This window comes from Mirounga angustirostris, unplaced genomic scaffold (assembly GCF_029215605.1).
Source record: "Mirounga angustirostris isolate CCGP_5_RB_7025 unplaced genomic scaffold, mMirAng1.0.hap1 SCAF_6, whole genome shotgun sequence".
Lineage (NCBI taxonomy): Eukaryota > Metazoa > Chordata > Mammalia > Carnivora > Phocidae > Mirounga > Mirounga angustirostris.
The window spans coordinates 127,972,306-127,986,422 of record NW_026991714.1 but is presented as its reverse complement, the minus strand read 5'-3'; the positions used below and the strand labels follow the sequence as shown (position 1 = coordinate 127,986,422).

Sequence of the window (14,117 nt, the reverse complement as noted above, 5' to 3'; positions counted from 1 at the left end):
TTCTTAACTGTTTTGTATCTCTTTATGGTCCAAGATAAATAATTGATAAAATTAATTGCCTAAGATATCCCTTAGCACACATATGCCTACTGGTGCATATCTATCAGCTAAAATACTTAATATGTCACCTTTATTTTACTTATGAAATATTCACACCTGACTTTCTTATAGTGACATTCTAGAGACATCCTCTGAAAGTACATATAGAAGGCATCTTCCACAAGTTCGAATGAAATGGTACCTTTATGTTAAAAGAACAACAAAATTGGTTAAGTCTCTTAGGCTGCTAACTATATAATGCCTTAAGGAATTTGGGATTAAGCAGTATAATCTTGAGAAAATATGGGTCTTATGAAGGAAACAGTGATATACACTAGGATCCCACATTTCACTCTTTCTGATGGCTAGAGTTCTTATTCTAGTTGAGTGTAAAAATAATTTTGATTACAAAGGTGAGAAAACACCACAGGCATGGATTAAAGACAAGAAATCTTCTGAAGGAGAAAATACTTATTTGTTCAGGATTGTTTCAGGCATCTGATGGCTTCTGTGTGATTTGAAGTCACCTGTCTTACAAACTGCCTATCAGACCTTTGTCAGGACACTAGTTTCTGCCCAGAGAACAGAATGCTCTAAATGGAAGTCAGTTTTTGGGTGCCTGGGTGGCTCAGTTGGTTAAGCGACTGCCTTCGGCTCAGGTCATGATCCTGGAGTCCCAGGATCGAGTCCCGCATCGGGCTCCCTGCTCAGCAGGGAGTCTGCTTCTCTCTCTGACCCTCCCCCCTCTCATGTGCTCTCTCTCTCTCATTCTCTCTCTCTCTCTCAAATAAATAAATAAATAAAATCTTTAAAAAAATAATAATAAATGGAAGTCAGTTTTTAATAATTTTTGCAAAGCAGTATTAACACATTATTATGTCACTTATCAATGATTGGTCAGAAGAAAAACAGCTAAGTACATGTACAAATATTTTACATTTTGTGCTATAAACCAGCTGAATCATTATATTAAATGATAAGCAGTCTCACTGGTTCCCAGTGTTATTCCAATGATTCTGAATGGCCAGGTCCTGAAGCTCATCTATAATAGCAAGAAAGTTAAAAGGCTCACCACCCTCTTCGTTCTGCCAGGCCTCTCCACAGAGAATCTGTCCTGACCATTCTCTCAATGAGCTTCTTCCATAACATGCCATCAGATGTCACTCGGTACCATTCCTTACATACAAGTTCAGCAGCACATAGTGATTTGGCATCCAGGTATGACAGAATGTTCTCAGCAATGTGATCCAAACCCCGAGCTGTTGGGGGGTGGAGGCCAAGAAGAAGAATATAGGTGGTGAATGATTTTTCACAAAAGGTCCTTGAAAACAGAACAGCATTTATTCTGCTCTGAAGGCACATCATTGTCCCTAGTGTGGTCCGGTTTCTTTTTCAAACAGAAACTTGGGTAAAATGAGTGTCAATAATTTTTCCATAAGGTTACAGAAATGAACAGTATTTTCCATCTTCCTTTAGATAAGGAAGTTAAAGCTAACAACCAGCAAACCCCCCAAGACATTAAAAATAAAAAGGATTCCAGAAAACAATTCACATCTATCTATATGGATTTCAGCACTAGGGGATGTTCTATGGATGGCATCTCAAAGTCTGTGATTCAGACCCCCCCAAATCTCTATATTAGGTCCATTTCTCATTCTGTTTCTATTACTGCTGCAGTTCCAAAGCTGTTCAGTAAAAGAAATATCCTTTAAATGTACTGGAGGAGAGGCACTAAGTCAGAATGTGCTGGGTTATAGAATTTTGGGCATGCAGAAAGGAGAGAAGAAGGAAATACAGATTGGTATAGGAATATCCCGAGAGGAAAGACAGAGAGGTATGTTTAAGTTCAAGTATGAGTTTAATTTCAGATGTTTAAAACAACTATATTTGACAGTAGTTGCTGCTATAAAACCTAAATGACAGTTGACCAAAAAAACAAAACCAAACAAAACAAAACTCCAGGCCAATAAATAACTTGGTTAGCATTTCAGAGACCGTTTTGTAGGATGCACAGAGGAAAACAGTGGAAGTAGATCTTGGGCTGCCTAAACTGGATGCCCTTCCCAATTAAAATACTCTACCACCCAAATCTCTACTGAGGCCTCAGAGGACTAGATCCTATAAAATAGGATGATCATACTAATAAAGCTTTTGGCTGCTGTTCTAATTCACAAGTGAGACAAACACACTCAAAGTTATTTCTCTTTCAGGTTACATATCAGAGGTTTGCTAAAGACTTAAATAGTGCAGAAGGATTCCTTCATACTCCGACTCCCTGAGGCACAAACTTAACAAATAGGAAAGAGAATACCACATTTCATTTTGTGCCTTTCCCTTGAATCACACAAAGACACACTTGGACGCCATTAGCAACAATCCAAATGTGCTTAAACATTATTCTAATTATAAAATTGTATGGATAGCAGTCACATTTTTCAGCAGATTTGGAAAAGAAAGCATTAAATGGATTTTGTTTGGCTGGCATCACATGTTCATATTTAAGCATAAGCAGATGGAGGCATCCATCACCTAATTCTTATTAAAGGAAAATGACTATAAGCCAATTAAAGATATAATAATTAGTTCTTCATGCAAAAAACAGTGATGGTACAATTCCTGCATGTTTAAATTGAAACTTTCTACACCATCAGAAGTTTCCAAAATCCACTCCTGTGTTTTTAATGGCTATCATCAAATTGTTCCTGATCTTTCACTGTCCCTACAGTAAGTCTTTGGAAGTAATTTCACCTAACACTCCAAACAAACCCATTACATTAATGGATTATAGGCATTTCTGGACGTAGTTTGGTTTACTAAATGTAGCCAGATGGTGTAGGTTTGTAAGTTAAAATGGCCATAAAACATTAGACTGATGATTTAATACCTTATAAAGTGGTCAGCAGATACACACCAGGGATCAGGATTAGGCAAAGGATGCACAGGTCTAATCAACTCCTGTTCAATTCTTAGTGGTGGTATATGCTTGAGATAGTAGCATGTCTCGGAAATTGGGGAGAGCACAGTAATGAGGTACACACAGATTGTTCACACAATGAAAACTGTTTGCCTATGGCTCAAACAAAATCCAATGAGTGAAAAAGGGGCAGAAGTCTATTCTATTTAACAAAAAATATAGGTAAAAATTTAGCTTTAAAATGGTTATTTCTAAGCTATAAATAGGTATTTCTTTTGTTTTAAAGGGTGATTTAAATTCCAATTTTGGAAAAACAAATTAAAAAAAAGATAATTGGCAAAGATTAAGCAAAGTAGTAATACACAGTTTTGCAGAGGGTTGGTATATTTTTCATAGAGGACAGTTTGGCACAAGTATTAAATCTTGAAACTGTTCATAATTCTTTAATATAGGAATCCCACTTCTGTTATTTTTTCCTAGGATGCCCAAAAGATCAGTGAGTAAGAATGTCCACCACAGCAAAGTTTATAGTAAGAAAAATATTTTGAACTACCTAAATGTTCAAAAAAGGGGTTAAATAATATGAGCTTTGGCCATCAGAAAGAATATGTAATACTATAAATAATTATGTTTTAAAAGAACTCTTAGGAAAATACATTAAGAGAACATAGTAAGAAAAAAATGCTACAAAAACATACGATCCCAGCTTTAGAAGGAAATATACACAACTAGAAAAAATAGTAAGGCCAAAATATTAATAGCACATTAGCAGCTCTCTCTGAATGGTGGGGTTCTGGGAAATTTCATTTTTATATTTTAAACTGTTTTGAATTCCCTAAATTTCCTATAACTTCTGTAATCAGGAAACTGAAAAAAAAAAAAAAAAACCAAGATATGATATTTTATAGATTCATTCATCTTTGTACTCTATTTTCTTCTTTTTTTGAGAGATAGAATGCTAGCAAGCCAGTGTGGGGGAGGGACGGGGGAGAGAGAGAGAATTGAGCCCAAGGCAGGGCTTGATCTCCCGACCCTGAGATCATGACCTGAGCAGAAATCAAGAATCAGACGCTTAACCTGACTGAGCCACCCAAGCACCCCTGCACTGTATTTTCTTCTAAAATAAACTTTTTTTTTTAAGATTTTATTTATTTATTTGAGACAGAGAGAATGAGAGAGATAGAGCACACGAGAGGGGGGAGGGTCAGAGGGAGAAGCAGGCTCCCCGCCGAGCAGGGAGCCTGATGCGGGACTCGATCCAGGGACTCCAGGATCATGACCTGAGCCGAAAGCAGTTGCTTAACCAACTGAGCCACCCAGGCGCCCTAAAATAAACTTTTAACAAAGAGGACAACCTTATGTTTTCTTGAGATAGCATTTGCCCCCAATACTGATGTCTACATAGTGTCCTAGGATCACCATATTGAGCATTCAGTAAAACCACATCATCCTCCCCCCACCCACAAAAGTACTTTAAGTGTGTGTGCGCATGTGTGTATTTATTTATTTTATTTATTTTATTATATTATGTTAGTCACCATACAATACATCATTAGTTTTTGATGCAGTGACCCACGCTTCATTGTTTTCATATAACACCCAGTGCTCCATGCAGTATGTGCCCTCCTTAATACCCATCACCAGGCTAACCCATCCCACGCATGTGTGTATTTAAACATATATATAGTTTACGAGAGCTATTTGGTTACTGAGAACAGTGAGACTGCAAAGCCAGGAGTTTACATATTTAATGTCATAAGACTCCTGAGATATTTTTCTTTCTAAAATACTCAATGAAAAATGTTTCCTATTCAGTCCTATAATTTAAATATTCTGTTGATAAATTCCCATAGAAATCTAAATCCAGGGCACCTGGGTGGCTCAGTTGGTTAAGTGACTGCCTTCAGCTCAGGTCATGATCCTGGAGTCCCAGGATCGAGTCCCACATTGGGCTCCCTGCTCGGTGGGGAGTCTGCTTCTCCCTCTTACCCTCCCCCTCTCATGAGCTCTCTCTCTCTCTCCCAAATAAATAAATAAAATCTTAAAAAAAAAAAAGAAATCAAATCCAAGTATATAAGTTAGCATATCTTAAAAACTAAGACATATTATTGAGTAACACTTCAGAAAATATATCATTTGCATCTCTGAATGGGTTAAGAACAGGATGACTAGAAGGGCATGAGATATGGAGAAGACAGTGGAAAGAGGAGTCTCTAATTCCAGAGTGTGACCTGGGGTATTTATACCTCAAGAAGGTACGATTAAAGGACTCAGTTTATAAAAATCAAGCCAATAAAGACTTTTAAAAAGAGAGATGAAGATCCAGTTCCATTACCATTGTAACATGTTTTCCAGGCAAATTAATGGCCCACAAATACCCGTAGACATACCTGGCAAAGCAGTTATGAAATCCCTCTGCAACATAGGTTTAAGATACGAGTTTATGTGCCCATGTTGGTAATGACACATTTGGGATATAAGATGTTCCACAAATTCCACTTGATCGGACTCTGACCACTGCTCAAAATATTTGACACACAGTTCCTTTTCCTTCTCATAGCTTGCTGAGAGTTTTCGTTGCTTGGGCACAATCATACTGGAAGTGCCATTGGCAAGTTTTGTCTGTAGAAGGAGTGGATTAAAAGAAACAAAAAACAGTAACTATCGAAAATGAGGGAAATAAATACTTTTCTGATCTGGCATGCTATGTTACGTCTGTATGTTGGAGCTCACTCTGTTACTCATTAAAATGAATTGGATTTTTGTGAACAGCGATTACATGGAAAGCCACACAAAGACCACAGTAAATTGGTAAATCAGGAATAATGCTGGACAACTAGGCGTCCATTTCTAAAAGTTCACAAGAAGATATTATTTGGACATCTACACATGAAAACTGAAAGCTGAAAGCAGGTTATTATTACTAGCAAGTGAAAAAGCTAATTTGCTTTTTCTTGTATACACGAGTTATTGGACATTTATACAATTACTTACTCACAACTTCTTTTTTAATATAAGAAACCTTCCATGCAAAGAAAGGCTGATGAATAATTTGAGACTCTAGTACCTTTGGAGATAAAGCTTTACTGTAACATTTATATGCTCAATCTACCCTTTTCCTTCTAAAAAAGAAATCAAAATTACATGCCATAAAATCTTTTTATTAATTAGTTCATTCAGTAAATATCAATTGGACACCTACAATGTGTCAAACACTGTCCTAGGTGCTAGGAATACAACACTGAACAAAAGTAATGGTCTCTATCATCAGGCACTTATACTGTAGTGTGTACAGCAAGATCAAACCATTAAACAAATAAATGGAAAATACAATGTGGATAGTGCTATTAAGAAAAATAAGGAGATAGAAAAAAATGTACGGGTTATTGTAGTAGGCAAAATTCTAAGATGATTGCCCCCAAGATTCTTGGCTCCTGGTGTACACATACCTTCTCTCAGCTATGCAAACAAACACATAGGTACTGCTTTGATTTAATTAAGGTGCCAAATCAGCTGACCTTAAGATAGGGAGATTACTGTGATGAGCCCTTTAAAAGCAGAGAGTCTGCTCCAACTGGTTGCTGAAGAAGAAGGGGGACCACATGGAAAAGGATGTGGTCAGACTCTGGGAGCTGCCAGAGCTGCCAGATGACAGCCAGTAAGGAAATGGGGACCTCAATCCTACAAAGGCAAGGAACTAAATTCTGGCAACAATGATCTGAGAAGAGGATTTTCCCTCAGAGCCTCCAGATGTGAATTCAGCCTGGTCACCATCTTCATTTCAGCCTTGTGATACTAGGAGCAGAGGACCCCCAGCCATGCTGTGCCAGAATTCTGACCTAGAAAACTCTTGAGCTGATGAATGGGTGCTATTTTAACCTGGTAATTTGTTATGTAGCAATTAAAAAAGCACAAAAAAACTAATATAATTATTTAAGTCTGAGGGGTCAGAGATAGTTTCTCTAAAGAGATGACATTTAATCTGAGACATGAATGAAATGAGGGAACTAGACATTTTGTCACATGGGGGGAAGAAAGGTCTAGGGCAAGGGGAATTTGAGGGCAAAGGTCCTGGGTGGCAGTCTGTCTGGCATTTTCAAGGAACAGGCAAGAGGCCCAGGGTGGTTTGAAACAAGTGAACAAGGAGAAGTAAAGTTGGAGTAGTCCAAGCCAGATCATCCAGGTCATTTAGGTAGCGGTAGCTAATCTCCAATGATGGCTTGAAACAATTCCATCCCTCCCTGAACATGAATGCTGTTCCTCCCATGAAAAGGTAGAGTTTTATCTTAGCTTTTGAATCTGGGCTTTGGCTAACAGAATGTGGAGAAAGTGACATTCTAGGACTCCTGAGCCCAGGCAGCTTCTGCTTACTTCTTCTAAGAGCCCTGAGCCACCATGTAAGAGATTCAGGATACCCTGCCGGAGAGGGAAGTTGGGAAGATGGGAAGCTATGCAGAGAGAGGGGTCACATGGAGAATCACCTAGAAGCCTGAGAGTAACATGATCTGACACCTTCTAAAAGGATCACTACTGTGTGGAGAACAGACTGTAGGGGGCATGAATGGAAATAAGGAGACTAATTAAGAGACTACTTCACAGTAGTCCATGGAAGAGAACAATCTTTTGGACTTGAGGGGTTGCTATAGAGGTGGTAAGAAATAACTGGGACTCAATGTATATTTTGAAGGCAGAGCAAACTGAATTTGCTGACAGACTGGATATGGGGTATGAGGAAAAAAAAAAAAAAAAGAAGACAAGGATCATATGCAAGTTTGAAGGCGGGGACACTAGGAGAAGATCCAGAAATCAACTGAAACTTTTGCTGCTCTGAAGAAAGTTGGCTTTCTTTAGAGGATATCACAAAGTGGTACAACTGGGTACTTTTCAAAGTAATTTGATAGATCTTCGGCATATTTGCCTGAGGCAATCCCAGTTTGGCAGGGAGGCCAATGTTACTATAAAGCTTATACCTGCCTGGACATATTTAATGTACCATAAAACTATCAAATTTGGATAATCAACTTCTGCTATTTAGGGCATAGGCTGGCTTAATTTCTAAATGTTAAATCCTGCATATAGGCTTCTTTACAAATGATTCCCGATACACGTCTGAAAGTATATTTTCAAGAATGGCATAAAAAAACTGACACCTGTAAAGAGCAAGCCCTGGTGGGGCGCCTGGGTGGCTCAGTCGTTAAGCGTCTGCCTTCGGCTCAGGTCATGATTCCAGGGTCTTGGGATCGAGTCCCACATCGGGCTCCCTGCTCCGCGGGAGGTCTGCTTCTCCCTCTCCCACTCCCCCCTGCTTGTGTTCCCTCTCTTGCTATCTCTCTCTCTGTCAAATAAATAAATAAAATCTTTAAAAAAAAAAAAAAAGAGCAAGCCCTGGTGTATGGAGTTGGATGTTTTCTAGCATAAATGCCATTGTTGTCTATGATATAGACTAAAAATGATTAATAAGAACCTTGTTGGATACAGGCCTTGGGGGGCTTTAGAGCTGCCTTTTGTGTAGGTTATTTGTTTGCATTTCAGAAAAAGAAAACTTTTGAAATATGAAGTAAGATTTAGTGAGCTAATGAATGGGGGTAGGTGTACAAGCTTCACCAGATGCCACCTCTCATCTCAACAACCCAAACCTCCCACTCCATCATCTTTTATAAATTTGTCCTTTTGTCTTTTAAAAGGTAGAAATGGACCGGAGTTGGATGCTACCCAGGGTACTGTTTTCCAGAAATGCCAGTAACAGAGAACAATAATCAGCATGGTAATGAAATGATTCTATTTATAACCTTCAAGAAACCAGATGTTTCTATAATCACAGGGAGTCATGCTTTGATCAGTAGTTATCAGACTAGTAACAGAAAAAAATGCCTAAGGATTTTACAAGTTTGATTATCCCACTGCAGGAGCTAAAGTTCAGTCAGGACTTTACTTTATATATATATATAAAAGATTTTATTTATTTGAGAGAAAACGAGAGTGAGAGAGATCACAGAGGGAGAGGGAGAGGGAGAAGCAGGCTTCCCTCTCAGCAGGGAGCCCAATGCAGGACTCGATCCTAGGACCCTGAGATCACGAAGACTGATGCCCAACCAACTGAGCCACCCAGGCTCCCCAGGATTTTCTTATATTTCCAATGATCAAATCATAAATGGGACCTAAAACGTTTGGCTATTAGAAATGAAGTATAAACTGAGAGTTCATGAATTTACCAACTGTCTAGGCTACTCCAGCTGGTATTGCATTTTAGTTACTACCCCAAAACAGAGTATTTCTCTGTGAGGTAGAAAGACACACACCTCAGATCCATCATCACTTTGAACGAGTTACTTACTCTTACCACTACACCACACTGTATTAAGAGCTTTGGTCCTACAATACAAAGACCTGGTTTCAAATTCTAGCTCCTCAATTTACTAGCTGTGTGTCATGGCATAAACAACTTGATTTTTTTCCCCTGAGTCTCTGTTTCCCTCATCTGCCAAATTACAGGATATATTCCATTGGGTTTTTGTGAGGATCAAATAAAATAATCTAAGAAAACCATGCTTAGCTCACCACTTGGCACACAGTAAAATGCTCAATAAATCAACACTCTTAATGAACTTCTGACACTTCTGGAGTTGGACTTTCCCTCTCCTTTTGAAAATACATCCTTCTTTCTCACTGTGTAATATATATTTTTCTGTTTTAATTTTCATTGCAGTATAATGCACATAAAATGCATAATCTCAAGTGTATAGCTAGATAAATTTTCAGAATATAACTAGCACCTAGAACACGAAACAGAGTGCCATGAGCCTTATGAGCCCTGCCTTGAGCTCCTTTTATTGGGTCACTAGCCCCACCAAGGGTAAGCACTTCACTTACTTCATTTTTGTAAAAAATGTACTTTTTTTTTTTTTTAAAGATTTTATTTATTTATTTTGACAGAGACAGAGACAGCGAGAGAGGGAACACAAGCAGGGGGGAATGGAAGAGGGTGAAGCAGGCTTCCCGCTGAGCAGAGAGCCCGATGTGGGGCTCGATCCCAGGACCCTGGGATCATGACCTGAGCCGAAGGCAGACGCTTAACGACTGAGCCACCCAGGCGCCCCAAAAATGTACTTTTTAAAACTGTTTGCCTATACAGTTTACAGTAGCATTTAAAAAAATATGGGTGCCTGGGTGGCTCAGTTGGTTAAGCAACTGCCTTCAGCTCAGGTCATGATCCTGGAGTCCCTGGATCGAGTCCCTGGATCGAGTCCCGCATCGGGCTCCCTGCTCGGCAGGGAGTCTGCTTCTCCCTCTGACCCTCCCCCCTCTCACGTGCTCTCTCTCTCAAATAAATAAATAAAATCTTAAAAAAAATTGAAATAAAAAATAAAAAAAAATGTAATACTTGGGAATAAACTTAACATATGTGTTAATACCTGTAACTGAAAACAACAAAACAGTGCTGAGGGAAATTTAAAAAGACCTAAATAAATGGAGAGAGATACTATGTTCACAAATGGGACTCAACATGGTTAAGATATTCATTCTTTCCAATCGATCCACTGAGAAGAGTCAGTGCAGTATCAATGGAATTCCAGCAAGCAAACTAACAAGCAGATTCTAAAATTTGAATGGAAATGCAACGGACCTAAATGTTAGCCAAGCGATCTTGCAAAATAAAAACAAAGATGGAAGACTCACACCACTGAATTTCAAGACTTAACAATAAAGCAATAGTAATCAAGATAGAGTGACTTTGGTGTAAGGACAAACATGTAGATCAATGAAACAGAATACAGACTCCACAAAGAGACTTACATATGGCCAGCTGATTTTTGAGAAAGGTGCTAAGGTAATCCAGTAATGAAAAAATGATCTTTTCAAAAGATGATGTTGAAACATCTGGATACTCATATAGTACTATCAACCATGTACAAAAGTTAACTTAAGTGGATTCTGGACTTATGTGTAGGAGCTAAAACAGAATGTCTAGAAGCAAGCATAAGAGAAAATCTTGGTACTCTTGAGACAGGCAAACATTTCATACACAGGGCACAAGAGCACAGACTTTTTTTTTAAGGAAAAAAATAGATAAATTAGCATCTGGCAAAATTTTAAACTCCTGATTTCTAAAAGAAATAGTTAAAATAAAAATACAAACCACAAACTGGGAGAAAACATTTGCAATATATACATTTGACAAAGGATTTGTATCCAGAATATATAAAGAACTCCTAGAACTTGGTAATAAGAAAATAACCTTAGTCTTTTTTTTTTTTAATGAGCCAAAGATTTGAATAGACATTTCACAAGAAAAGAATCATGGATGTCCAATAAGCCCATGGAAAGATGTTCAACATCATTAGTTACTAGGGAAATGCAAATTAAAATCACAATGAGGGGTGCCTGGGTGGCTCAGTCATTAAGCGTCTGCCTTTGGCTCAGGTCATGGTCCCAGGGTCCTGGAATCGAGCCCCGCATCGGGCTCCCTGCTCCGCGGGAAGTCTGCTTCTCCCTCTCCCACTCTCCCTGCTTGTGTTCCCTCTCTCCCTGTCTCTCTCTCTGTTAAATAAGTAAATAAACTCTTTAAAAAAAAAAAATCACAATGAGATACCACTACACGCAAGAATGGCTAAAATGAAAAAGACTGAACAAACCATGTACTGGCAAGGATGAGGAGCAATTGGGTCTCTCATACATTGCTGGCAGTAATGATTAAAGATACAACTACTTTAGAACACAGGGAGCAGGTTCTTATAAAATTGAACACATACTTATCATATGACCCAGCAATTCCTCTCCTACAAAATGAAAACATTTTTACACAAAGATTTGTATATAACTGTTCATAGCTGCTTTATTTAGAATAGTCCCAAGCTGAAAAAAAATCTCAATGTCCAGCAAGAGTTGATAAGAAAAAAAAAAGAGTTGATAAGCAAATTGAGATCTATCTGTAAAACTGAATAGTATTCAGCAATAAAAGGAATGAACCACAGATACATAAAATCACAAGTATGAATCTCAAACACACGCTGAACAAAAGAAGTCAGGTACCAAAAACTCATACTTTACAACTCTACTTATATGAAACTCTAGGAACAACAAATCTAATTTATAATGATAAAAACAGATCAGTGACTGACTGGGACTGGATGTGGGGATCGGACTGACTGAGTAAGGGTGCAAGGGAAGTTTCTGGGGCAATAAACATGTTCTATAGCTTGACTGTTACACAGCTGTATGTATACATTTGCCAAAACTCATCAAACTGTATACTTAAAATGGGTGTAATTTTACTGTATGTAAATTATATTTTAATAAAATTGAAACTTCTAAGGATAGAGTATTCCTAAGGATAAATGTCACTGCAATATTAATTTCATTTGTAACTAAGATATTACATTTATAGAGAGCTCAGGAGATAAAGGTCTTTGTTATCAAGCCTCTTCCCTCAATCATTCTCCCAAACAGATTTTTCTACTAATGGCTAAAGTAAAAGTAGCAAAATTTCAATTTCAGAACCTTTGAAAATCCACAAGGGCACAGTGAAAAGTTCCATTATTAAAAAATCAAAAGGTTGTATATTAGAGTGTATGGGAGAAAGGGTAATGGTTACTGGTGGCAACAGAATTGATTTGGTTTTCCCAACAAAAGCTTGATGACTCAACCACTACGGTTCAAATGTCTAGGAAAGCGGACAAACCACCTCAGTTTAATGGTAACACTAACTTTCTGCCACCCCTGCACAGCTCTTCTGCTTTTCTGTTTACAATGAACAGTTAGCTCCAAAGGAAAGAAAAGAAGAAGCTGTCAGGTGACAGGTACATAAAACGAAAGGACTTAAGTATTTATACGGCTGTCCTCAGCTTAGTCCTCAAAGGCTAAAGGCTAACATTTCCCACCCCCCACCCCTGAAAAGTATTACAAGCACCACTTTCAAAATTACCATGACTTTCTTTGAAGCTGGGCCAGGAGGGGAAAATACAGACTTCAACTAGCCTAACCACCACCACTGCAATATCAAGGGTGCTCACTTTGCTAACTGTATTGTGTGTAGGTTGGAAGATGCAGCATGGACTGGCTGAACCTGATCATGAATTGACAGATGTTTCCAGTCGGCAATCAAACCCTGCTTCAACCAGAGGGAAGGGTGTGGTAAGTAGAGAAAGAAAAATGTTCCAGACACAGGACACCCTTTGGAACTGGGGATGTAAGGGCTAGATAGAGTAATATTTATGACTAGAGAGAGGCAAATGATATTTAAGGATTCTCTCTGGCCATAAGAAGGGCTTTGAGAAGGGGGCTTGAAATAGTAAATGGGGATTAAGGAGTGCACCTGCTGTGATGAACACTGGATGATCAAAATAAAAGCTTTTAAAAAAGGGCTTTGAGGAAAGACTCAGGCATTGAAACCCATTGTAGGGGAAAGGGGATATAATGCTTAAGATGATGAATGAGTCTAAGAATAAAATGGGCAAGGGTTGTACTGGGGATAAGGCTGTAGCCTAGGCGGGATAGCATAAGAACTTCGACTAAGGCTGGAACCTTAGAGTTATCGATCAACCAACATCCATTTACTGAGTTACTCCTCTGTCTGGGTACTTTTCTAGGTGCTATTGAAATTGTAGCACCACAGTTTCTTTACCTTCTCTAGAGAGGAGTGGAGGGAGAATATATAATAAATGCGTTAACTTCAGAAACCAATAAACATTGTCAAGAAAACGAAATGAGGTAACATAAAAAAGGGAGGGAATAGTACAGCCTACTGTAACTGAGGTGGTCATGAAATGACACAGAAGGAGTTAACACTGGAGCTGAGATCTGAATAATAAGGGTCAGTCTCCTGAAGATCTGGGAATAGGCCCCCAGACATGAAGGAGTCAAAGGTGTGTTCAAGTGAAAGACAGAAAGAATGCTAGTATGGCTGGGGCAGAGTGAATGTCGGGAAATGAGGTTAGTGAGGTGGCCTGGGGCCAGATCACAAAGGCTTTCTGGGCCACAGTAAGGAGTCTGGATTTCATCCTAAGTGTAAAGGAGAACCCCTGGAGGTTCTGAAGGAGTCAAGTATGACATCATCTGATTTATCCTTTAGAAATATTTATACTAGCTGCCATATAGAGAATGCTGAGGGGATAACAAGAGCAGGGGGCATGAACACAGGAAGACCAATTAGCAGGGCGATAAAATA

General features: G+C 38.7%; 1 protein-coding gene across 11 annotated transcripts in view; it reads right to left on the bottom strand.

The window, feature by feature from the left end:
* The window catches only part of BTRC (beta-transducin repeat containing E3 ubiquitin protein ligase), a 188,744-nt gene that overhangs the window by 27,540 nt on the left and 147,087 nt on the right, over positions 1 to 14,117 (bottom strand). For all 11 annotated transcript variants that reach the window (XR_010412555.1, XR_010412554.1, XM_054508347.2 and 8 more), the window contains 2 exons: positions 5,344 to 5,575; positions 1,112 to 1,298 (listed from right to left, as the gene is read on the bottom strand). Coding sequence is in view for 9 of the 11 variants with exons in the window: in XM_054508347.2 (XP_054364322.1) it covers positions 1,112 to 1,298; positions 5,344 to 5,575 (419 nt within the window). In the remaining 2 variants the exon portion in view is untranslated. The remainder of the gene's footprint in view (positions 1 to 1,111; positions 1,299 to 5,343; positions 5,576 to 14,117) is intronic.